General features: G+C 50.3%; 1 protein-coding gene across 2 annotated transcripts in view; it reads right to left on the bottom strand.

The window, feature by feature from the left end:
- Positions 1-566: 566 nt before the first annotated feature.
- The window catches only part of SPI1 (Spi-1 proto-oncogene), a 16,539-nt gene continuing 5,671 nt past the window's right edge, over positions 567-11,434 (bottom strand). For both annotated transcript variants that reach the window (XM_046642935.1, XM_046642934.1), the window contains exons 3-5: positions 2,714-2,901; positions 1,704-1,866; positions 567-1,305 (exon numbers count right to left, since the gene is read on the bottom strand). In XM_046642935.1, coding sequence (XP_046498891.1) covers positions 986-1,305; positions 1,704-1,866; positions 2,714-2,901 — 671 coding nt within the window. In that variant the 3' untranslated portion in view covers positions 567-985. The remainder of the gene's footprint in view (positions 1,306-1,703; positions 1,867-2,713; positions 2,902-11,434) is intronic.

Genomic DNA, 11,434 nt, shown 5'->3' on the forward strand with positions numbered 1-11,434 from the left:
GGCTCACTGCAGCTCTGGGCTTCATCCTGCTCCTCCCCACGCTGAGCCACACCCCCTCCCAGACAGGGGAAGTTTGCTGCTCCCTGCCGTGGCAGTCCACTTGGATCCCGCCTGCCCCCACCAGCTCTGTGGCCTTGGACAAATTATTTGACCTCCACAAGCCTCAATTTCCCAGTCTATAAAATGGGATGACACTAGACACCTTTTCTCGAGATTGACATGAAATAAATGGCCAGAAAATCTACTGCTGTTGCCATTATTATTATCATTAGCACTGAGGTCATAATCCAAAGATTATGAGTTCAAGCCTCATGGATGCTTTAAAAAAAACCCATTTATTAGGCATGGAGGGTTTTTTAATGATTTATCCCCCTAATAACTGAGGACTCGTTTTTTCCGCCAGCTCTAAGTCCTGGTCACGCTCTGTGCCATCTGTCCTCATGTCCCCAGCGTCTAGCATTGGGGAGGGTCCTCAGTAAACGCCCTATGGACAAGTGGGAAAAAGAGAGGTCCCACAAGGAGCCGAGACGAGGTGCACAAAGAATTTTAAGACAGACTCTCGGAGCTGCAGGAGGACTCATTGAGAATAAGTTTAATAAGATGATTCTTTGGGGAAGCTAACGGAGGAAGGTGTGGGAAGGGAGAGATGCTCGAAAAGGAGAGTTCCATTTACATGATTAGGGTGACTTCGAACTCCCAAGCAAGCACCCCCAGCTGAACCAAGCAAGGCTGGCCCTTCGCTGGGGTCAGACGCCCGGGGGACCTTCTGGAGCCACTCCGGGGCTGGAGTCCTGGTGGGAGGCCAGGCAGGCATGTGGGAGGGGGCAGAAGGAGGAGGGAGTGGGCGGGTGAGGGGAGGCCTGGCCCGCCACAGTCCTGCCCCTGGCCCCTAGGAGCTTCCTCCTTGTGTCCGGGCCGGGCGAGGGGTTAATGCTATGGCCAGCGGGGAGGCCTGGTGGGCCCGGTGGGCGCTGCCAGCCCGGGCTCAGTGGGGCGGGTGGCGCCGCTCCGCCAGGCCCCCGCGGCCCAGCACCTCCCCGCTGAACTGGTAGGTGAGCTTCTTCTTGACCTTCTTGACCTCGCCCGTCTTGCCATAGTTGCGCAGCGCGCGGGCCATCTTCTGGTAGGTCATCTTCTTGCGGTTGCCCTTCTGGATGCCCCAGCGGTGGGCCAGCGCCTCCTTGTGCTTGGACGAGAACTGGAAGGTGCCCTTGTCCTTGTCCACCCACCAGATGCTGTCCTTCATGTCGCCGCTGCGCAGCAGGTCGAGCAGGAACTGGTACAGGCGGATCTTCTTCTTGCTGCCTGTGGGCGCCAGGGGGTCAGCGCCCCGACACCGGGACCCACGCCCACCTCCCTTGGATGTGGGACCCCCCCTGGGGGAAGGGAGTCACGGGGAAGGGCTGGCATGCCTGGCGCACGCACCCACACCCACTCACACCCAGCACAGAGAGGGGCAGAGGCACACACAGCCTCCCACGCTCAGTCACAGAGAGGCCTGTGTGCTCTCATAACACACGTGCTCATAGACACACATGCAGGTGTAGATGGTCACCGGTGTGACAGACACTTTAGCCAACGTTCACACACCCACAAATGCAGGCACACACTCAGCTCTGTGGCCTGACTGCTATGTCAGTTGGCCTCGGCTGGGGTGGCCCCGGGGTGCAAATATGACCAGGGCCAGGTCTGGGCCCCCCTACCTGTTTCGCCATGCAGGAGGCCAGGCCCCGGCTCCAGGCCATCGGTCTCCCCATCAGACACCTCCAGTGGGGGGCTCTGCCGCTCAGCCTCCTCCTCATCAGAGCTGGGCTGGGCTGGGGACAGGGAGGGGTACGGGAGGTACACCCGGGATAGGCAGGGGACCTGGGAAGGCAGGGAAAGAGGGTCGAGGTCAGCGAGGGATGTCAAAGCTCGGGGCTGCTGGGTAGGGGTCAGCTGAGGGAGAGAAGAGGACGTGCTGAGGGCGAGGAGGTCAGCCAGGGGTAGAAAGATCTGGGAGAAGGCTGGGGAAACTGGAGGTCGGTCGTGTTACAGGGGTCATGCAGGGTCACCACACACAGGCTGCAGGCTACGGGGATGAGCAGCTGCTGAAGTCCTGCTAGGCTGGGCCCCAGGTTCAGGGGAAGAGGTGCCTTTTTCTCAAAGGTGCCGTGGGGACGTGCAATGGCCCTGGGGTCAGAAGTGGGAGTGAAGGGGGCCAAGGAGTCGGGAATGAAGAGGCTTTAATAAGTGGGTACAGTGAGAGGATGAGCAGTGGAGGTCAGTGAGGGGTGAGAGAGGTCAACAGAAGTCACTGGATGAGATTAGGGTTCGTGGGGCTGAGGAGGGTCAGTAAAGAGGTCAATGGGGAGAGTCGGGGCCAGTAGAGGTCAGTGCTCAGTGACTTGGATGCAGATCCACGAGGGGCCAGTGAATGGGGGCTGCAGCCAGTGAGGGTCAGGGGGGCCCATGACAAGCCCCTTTGGGGTTGGGCGGCTCAGTGGGGGGTGGGAATTGTCTGGGCTCTGTCCATCATGGGGTGAGAGGAGATAAGGGCTGTGGGGTCACAAGGTCAGTCGGAGGGTCAGGAGGCAGCCGTTGGGGCTCCGGCCGCCGTTGGCGCTGTGGGGCAGGAAGCCGGGTTGAGTAAGAGCCTGCATCAGCTTCCTGTGAAGCGCGGGCCCCACCGCAGGCCGCGGCTCCTGCAGGACAGGCGGGCGGCCACACGCACCTGGGCGCCAAGGCCGGCGTGGCTGGGCTGCCCGGAGGCGTCGAGCACGTGCATCTGTTCCAGCTCCATGTGGCGGTAGAGCTGCTGCAGCTGGGGGGGCTGCACGCTCTGCAGCTCGGTGAAGTGGTTCTCGGCGAAGGTCTCGAATTCGCTGTGCACGTGGGGCGCGTGGAAGTCCCAGTAATGGTCTGCGGAGGACAGCCAGGCAGGGCAGGGAAATGTTATCATCATTTTCAAAACCATCATGCCAGGCCCTAGGGGGCTATTCCCAGCACAGGAGCCAGGCTGGGCTACGGGTTGCCGTTAGTCATCTCCCCAGCCACCTTGTTATTTTATGACCCCATTTTGTAGATGATGACACGGAGGTTGGAGAGGCTACAGACAAGGCCATGGTCAAAGGCCTCGTCGGTGGCAGATTCAGCACCCAGGTCTGAAGCAAAGGCTGCCTTCCCCACAGCCATCAATCCTGCCTCCCACGGGGTCACAAAGATGTCAACTTCTGAGCCAGAATCTGAATCCCAGCTCTGCCATCTACTTTCTGTGTGACCTCAGGCACATGCATGGACCTCCCTGGCCTCAGTTGACTCACCTGTAAAATGGGGATCTTAGTTGGCGGTGGTGACAAATGAGTTCACATTTGGAAAAGCTCCTAGCCCCGGAGCAGGCCCCTGGGGAATGTCGACTCGTTTCCCCTCCCCTTGAAACCTCCCTGTGGTTCCTGAGCTGACAGTCACACAGACATGGCCTTGTCACATGGCCAAGGTGTGACTGCAAAGTCACAGGGCTGACATTCCTCACACAGCAGACCTTGTGCGGCCCCTCCAGGCCAGGCCCTCGGGCAGCTGCCCCTGCGTTCCAGTGTGGTGGCCGGACCCAGGGCCTTCCCAGAAAGCCCCTCATGGGGGCTTTCAGAGTCTGTGGTGGGGTGGATTCGAGTTTAGGGAACAGCCACATGTCCTGGAGAGCCCTGTCTTGGGACATGGTTTTTTTGGGCATCTTTTCTAGGAACAAAAACTGCCACATTTCTGAGGACTTCTTGGGTACAATTTGGGATCCAAAAGAAGACGTGGTGACAAAATGACAAGAGGGATTTTCTCATGTGACCCAAAGAGGGAGTGTGCAAGATGCCCAGCCAGCACAGTGTCTCTGGGACAACTGTACCAGCCTGTAAGGGGTCCACCACCAACTCTTCGGGTGTGCGTGTGTGTGTGTGTGTTTCTCTGTCTCCCTCTTTCTTTTTCTGTCTCACACAAGCACACACCCACTCACTCACACATACCTAAGAAGTGACATGTGTTGTTTTGGCTCTGGGCTGGTTATCAGAAGACTCTCTTTTTAATCCTGCTCTTTTCTGGCTTTGCCATGTGACCCTGGACAAGGTATTTTATCTCCCGGAGCCTCTGATACTCCCGTCTAAAAGTCAGAGACCCAGGGTATTATGCTGAGCGAAACAAGTCAGACAGAGAAAGACTAATACCATATGATTTCACTCACACGTGGAAGAGAAACAAACAAACACGTGGATAAAGAGGACAGATTACTCGTTACCAATGGGGAAGGGGTGGGGGCGGGGTGAAAGAGGTGAAGGGACACATCTGTATGGTGCCAAATGGAAACTGGACTGTTGGTGATGAACACGGTGCAGTCCATACAGAGACTGGAATATAGTGATGTACACAATTTACACAATGTCGTAAGCCAATATGATCCCAATACAATCATTTTTTTTAAAAAGTCACTGACCCAATTAAGTAGTTACTGAGGTCCCATCCACATGTGAAATCACTGGAACCCACAATCCAGACTCTCGCCTCTAAGAGGCTGCATGGCATAGAGAAGGGAAAGTACGTGATTTGGGAGTCAGGCAGAGCTGGGTTCAAATCCTGCCTCTGCCATTTACCACCGGGTGACACTGACCACATCCTTCCATTTCTCGAAGCCTCAGTTTCCTCATCTGTAGGATGGGGCTAATGATTACACCCATCTCATAGTTTTGTTGGGAGGATTCAATGAGCTAATGCCCGCAGAGGGTTTAGAGGAGAAGCTGGCACAAAGTAAGACTCAATAAACATTAGCTATCGTCGTCATCATCATTATATTTTATTCTAAAGAGCCTAGATTAGCACTTGAGCAAATGCAAATGCTTTAACATAGGTTCATTTCCTCTCCTGCCCCTTTCCCCTGCCGCCTCTGTCAGTGGCCCAGAGAAAAAGTTTTAGGGGCCCTGGCTGTCACTTCCTCCCAGAGGCTGGAGTTGGAGCCACAGCATGGCACCATGAGGGAAATGACTGGTTTTGTTCACTTCGTATTCCAAGTACCTAAACATAGTAGTCACTCAACAAACATGTCCTGAATGAATGAATAAATAAATGAAGGAATTCTAGCCTCTCAACTCTCTCTGACGCTCCTCCACAAAATTATCTAAACCCGAAGGGAAAACAAAACCAAACCCAACGCTTAACTTTTACTTTCAACCTGCAGTGAGTTCACAAGATCCAGAAATTCTCTACTTGCTGTGGGAGAGTTGGTTATGCCCTTTAATGACGGGGCTCTTTGCGGCTCCCGGATTTGGCAGGTGGATCTGGGTTCCTCTTAAGCTGCAGATTCACCCTCCGGGACCACTCCTGGTCCTTCCCCCTTTTGCCTTCCCCTGCCCAGGCGGCTGCGCCCAGAGCTCTGTGGAACACCTCATAGGCCCTGCCCATCACTCCCCAGCCTCACTCCTACTCCATTTCTGGGGTTGGGGGATCCTGAGGTCATAGAGCTCTCCAGGGTGGGGTGAGGGGCCCCTGACAGTTCTCTCTCTCTCCCGCTGCTCTGTTCTAGCTTCACAGGAGACCCATGAACTGGTGGTCCCAGCCTGAGGCCAGCATTTCCTAAAATGGATCTCTGTACCCCTTCGTCAGAGTCGCTTGGGGGGCTGGGAAAGCCTGCAGGTTCAGGGCCCACCAGAGACCCACTGAGTCAGAAGTGCTGAGAGGGAAGCTGAGAATCCGGAATTGAACAGGACCCCAAGGAGGTTCCTTTGCTCACTCAAGCTCTGGAACTCTGCCCCAGGGTCCCCTGAGAGCTGCCCCAGAGAGTCTTGAGCTACAATTAAGGTTTCAAAAGGCCCAACGGAAACCTCGCCTTCACCCTTGATTTGGGTGCTCGGGCAATTATGTAATAAATGCTGTGTGTTTGGCAGGCAGAAACGGTCCGAGTATGGGGCCCTCTGAAGGAACACAATACAAGGAGTCTTTCACAGAGCAAAGGGCAGTGTTCCTGGGCTCTTCGACCTCATTCTGGATGACTGTTCATGAAGGCATTATCTCTTTTGGTCCCTTCAATGGGCCATCCACGCCATCCTGCAATCTATGCTCCTTAGCCTGACTCTCTGCTCCTCGAAAGAATATGATGTCATTTGCATTTCTGGAGATAGTGCTGGACCCTCCTTTCTATAGCCTGTTAGGCACCCAAAACATAGTAGGCCTCAATCGCTATTTGATTAAATAATCAATAAAAATTAACTTTTAATGTGTTTTTTATGTACCAGGCACAGTGCTAAGTACTTAACCCACATTGTCCCATCTAATCCTCACCTTAGCTCTGACAAGGTGGCCACTATAGTATGATCTCCCTTTTGCCCATGAGGAAACTATGACTCAAAGAGATTAAGTCTCTTTTCCAAGGGCAGTCATTGGTAGAGTCAGGATCCAAACCCACCTGTGTCTGACTCCAGGCACTGAACTCTTACCACTATACCGTACCACCTCTGAGGAACAAGACCGTTATTGAACAAGACTTTGCTGACTGCTCATATCCATTTGTCTGTCTACCATCATCCACCCCTCATCCATCATTCATCACCCATCCTTCAGCCAACCATTATCCATTCTTCATCCATCCATGCATATTTATCCATCCACCCATTCTTCCATATTCATCTACCCATCCATACAACCATCAATCATCTATCATCCACCTATTCATCATCAGTCATTCCATCCATCCATCCATCACTGAACCATCATCCATCCATCTGTCATTGATCCTTCATCCATCCATCCATCATCCAGCCAGCCAGCAATGACTCATTCATCTTGATCTCTCATTTCCTCCCTCTAAACCAGCTCCCAATCGAGACCAAAGTCCTACCCACACATCCCTATTCTTACTCAGTTTTTTGATGTCACTAATACCTGTATGTCACCAGGACAAAAATAAAATGATATTCAAAACAACCCCACACACAAAAAATTCAAGCCTTAGGTGTCATTCAGTTGACCTTATCTCCTCAGAGCAGAAACCCCAGCCTGAAGCCAGGGCTCTCCCCAGGGGAGCAGAAGTAAGATCAAGACAGAGAAGGCAGATGAGGAATTAAGAAAGCAAAGGCTGAGAAAAAAACCTTCTCAGGAAATCGCAGACCATTGGATGAGAGTTCCTGCAGCCCAGCTCTCCTGAAAATTGCTCATATATGGAGACCAAGGCCCAGAGAATAGAGAGCTCCTGGCCTTATGGTACTTGTTACTGTACTTTGGATCCTAATTGTTAAGGTTTTAGTTATTTCCCTTGTTACAAAGATAAATCTGGCAGGACTTGTGTCTTATTCACCTAGGAATGTGCCTGGCATATAAAAGATGCTTAGTATGTGCTTATTAGATGGATGGGTCAGTGGGAGATGAATGGAGGGTTTGGTGGGTGGAGGGAAGGAAGGACAGCTGGAAAGGTGAGTGAGTGGATGATTAGATGGCTGCATGAATAGATTAGTGGAGGGTCCGTGGTATGAAAGGATGAAAAGCATGTGGGAAAATGAACGGATGGAGAGGAGTCACACACTAGAACTCTATTTCCTTCACAAATCCCGTCACCACAGCAAATGCTATCACACCCGTTAGGGTGACGATTATCAAAAAACAAAATAACAAGTGTTGGTGAGGATGTGGAAAAATTGGAAGCCTTGTGCGTTGTTGGTGGGAATGTAAAATGGTGCAGCCACTATGGAAAACAGTATAGTGGTTCCTCAAAAAATTAAAAATAGAACTACCACATGACCCAGCAATTCCACTTCTGTGTATATATCCAAAAGAACTGAAAGCAGGAACTCAAAGAGATACTTGCATACCCACATTCACAGCAGCATCATTCACAACGGCCAAAAGGTAGAAGCAAGCCACATGTCCATCAACAGATGAATGGATAAACAAAATATGGTATATACATACAAGGTGATATTATTCAGTCTTAAAAAGGAAGGAAATTCTGACATATGCTGCAAGATGGATGAACCTTGAGGACATCATGCTAAGTGAAATTAGCCAGTCAAAAAAAGAAAAATACTCTAGGATTCCACTTCACATGAGGTACCTAGTGTAGTCAAATTCATAGAAACAGAAGGCAGAATGGTGGGTGCCAGGGGCCGAGGGTGGGGGGTGGGAATGGGCGTTAGTGTTTAATGCGTACAGAGTTTCAGTCTTGTAAGATGAAAAGAGCTCTGGAGAAGGATGGTGTGATGGTTGCACAATAACGCAAAGGTACTTAATGCCTCTGAACCATACGCTTAAAAAGGGTTAAGATGGCACAGTTTATATTATGTGCATTTTACCGCAATCAAAAGCAATAATAATAAACAGCAAGTTCGATGAGCCCTACCTTCAGAATCTATCCCGAATTTATCCCCTCCTTTCTGTCTCTATGGCCGCCATGCTTGTCCAAGCCACCGTCATCTCCTGCCTGGACCATTCGACAGTTTCCTACCTGTGCTTCCTCCTTGCTCCTAGTCTTGCCTTCTCCCTGTCTATTCTCCTCACAGCAGCCAGAGCAATCTTTTAAAAAGCTTATTCAGTGGAACCACTAGTATTGGGGGAAGATACTAAAAACTTTCAGAGAGATCGAACACAGTAAACAGAAAAAAACAAACAAACAAAAACAAAAACAGCTTGCACTCAAAAAAGAGGACAGAGAATGACATCAGATTTCATGAGAAAACTCCAGTGACCAGGAGACAGCCGCAAAATGCTTTCAAATTTCTAGGGGAAAAAATGATTTTCAACTTGGATTTCTATACACGGCCAAATAACTATTAATGAAGTGAGCGCAGAGCATCAAGACACGAGGTAAACGAGCCAGCCCTGATGGCCTAGCAGTTAAAGTTCAGTGCTCTCTGCTTTGGAGGCCCAGGTTTGTTTCCCGGTCTCAGAACCACACCACCCGTCTGTCAGCAGCCATGCTGTGGCAGTGGCTCACATAGAAGAACTAGAAGGATCTTCAACTAGGATATACAACCGTACACTGGGGCTTTGGGGAGAAAAAAAAGACACGTGGCAAACAAAGACACAATAAAAGCTTACCTCCCACAAACCCTTTCTTAGGAGACTACAGTGATAAAAATAACGAATCCTTAGATAACCTTCACTATGCGCCAGGCCTGGTCCTAACCATTACATACAGTCACTGACTGCATCCTTACAGCAATCCTGTGAGGTAGGAATCGTTACGAAGAGGCTGAGGCACAGAGAGGTGAAATATCTTGCCCACAGTCAACCCAGCTAGTAATGGGGAGATGGGAAATGAATCCCGGCGGCCTGCTTTTGGAGTGAGGACTCTATCTCCTTGCTACACGGCCCCTTAGACACACAGGGATGAGGGGGGACCCCGTGGGGCTCACCAGTGAGTAATAGTCTCACCGTCATAATAAGGGAAAATTCAGATACGGATTTAACAAAAGTTATTACACAGAGAATGACAGATACTGTATGATTTCACTTATATATGGAATCGTAAAAACACCCAAACTCATAGACAAACAGATCAGATTTGTGGTGACCAGAGGCAGAGGGTGGGGACAGGGGGAACTGGGTGAAGGTGGAAAGGCACAAACTTCCAGTTACAAGATAAAAGTCCTGAGCATGTAAAGTACAACACGGTGACTACAGTTAACAATGCTGTGTGGTATATTTCAAAGTTGCTAAGAGAGTAGATCCTAAAAGTTCTCATCACGAGGAAAAAAAATGTTGTGTAACAATATGAAGTGATGGATGTTAACTAAACTCCTTTCACCATATCTACATATGTCTCAGGTCATTATGATGTACACCTTGAACTTACACAGTGTTGTATGCCATTTATATCAATAAAACCAGGAAAAAGTTACTATATAATTATTTTAGTATGTATAAGAAGTATGAGTGTGTGTGTGTGTGTGTTGTGAATGACTGGAGAGTCAGTCTCCTCTTTCGTCGTACAAGTGAAGAGATTATATCTCAAACTGAAAAATCAAGCAAGATTCATGTCTGCCTAGCATAAAGAAGGCGCTCAATAAGTGTTTGTGAGGCCTGGCTTGGTGGCACAGTGGTTAAGTTCGCACGGTTGGGATCCTGGGTGCAGACAAGGCATTACTTGGCAAGCCATGCCGTGGTAGGCGTACCACATATAAAGTGGAGGAAGATGGGCACGGATGTGAGCTCAGGGCCAGTCTTCCTCAGCAAAAAGAGGAGGATTGACAGCAGTTAGCTCAGGGCTAATCTTCCCCCCAGAAAAGAAAAAAAAAGTGTTTGCGAATGAATGAACGAAAAATGTTCTAAGTCTCTATTTCGTTTTCCTGTGTATATTTAGATGGCATTGTGACAGAAAGACTGGAAAATAGCTTTATCATATCTCTGATGTGCAATCATGCTGTGAAGAGATGTCTGATAAGTTTAAGTCAAAAGCAGCAAATTGAAGACCAGCACGATACTGCAGCTCCACTTCTGGGTGAAGGGACAATGCACGTGTGTATGTATATATTAACAAACACTCAGGATTATATACGTAGAATAAAACGTCTGCAAGGATAGACTAAGATGCTCTCTGTGGGGAGTAAGATTGGGAACCGGGAAATACTTTACCTGACATGCTGATGTACTTTTAAATTTTCTGCAATCAGTATTTGTCATTTTAATAATTAAAATGTAAAGATTTAAATTTTCTTTGGATTTTCACCAAACAGACACACACACACACACACACACACACACACACACACACGGTTATTCAGGTCCTGTCATTTCCCTGCGCAGACCCTCCAATGACTTCCCACTGTTTGTAGGACAAAATCCACACTCCTGTCTTGGCCTTCAGGTGCCCTGTGACCTGCCCCCTGCAGACCTCTGTGGCTTCGCCTTCTGCTGCACCCGTGCTTGCTGGCCGCTCTGGTCCTCTGCTGAGGCCAGGCCTGCTTTCGCACTGGCTGCTCTCTCTGCCTAGAACACCTGCCGCTGCCTGCATTTGGACCTGGCTCATCCCTTCACTCAGATTTCAGCTCAGCTGCCGCCTCCTCAGAGGCCTTCCTGATCACTCACGTTCAAGCAGCCCCCACACAGACACTCGGCGGTAGGACTCGTTAGTATACGTCTGCTTTCGTGAGTGTTTTCCGTCTCTCTCCCTCACCGGAATGTAAGCTCTATGAGAGCAGTGGCCCTGTCTGGCTTGCACATCATGGACCCTCCAGGGTCTAGAGCAGGGTCTGGTACATGGTATATAATCAGAGGCTATTTGGTGGATGGACAAATGAGGGGATGAGCGGATAAGTGGATTGGACCATAAGTGTTGGAAGGATAGGTGGATGGCTGGGTGGATGGGAGGGTGAGAAGATGGATGGGAGGGTGGGTGTTTGGGAGGGTGGGTGAATGGGAGGGTGGGTGGGTGGATGGGAGGATGGATGGATGGGAGAGTCAGTGAATAGATGGGAGGGTGGATGGATGG

This window comes from Equus quagga, chromosome 17 (genome assembly GCF_021613505.1).
Source record: "Equus quagga isolate Etosha38 chromosome 17, UCLA_HA_Equagga_1.0, whole genome shotgun sequence".
Taxonomy (NCBI): domain Eukaryota; kingdom Metazoa; phylum Chordata; class Mammalia; order Perissodactyla; family Equidae; genus Equus; species Equus quagga.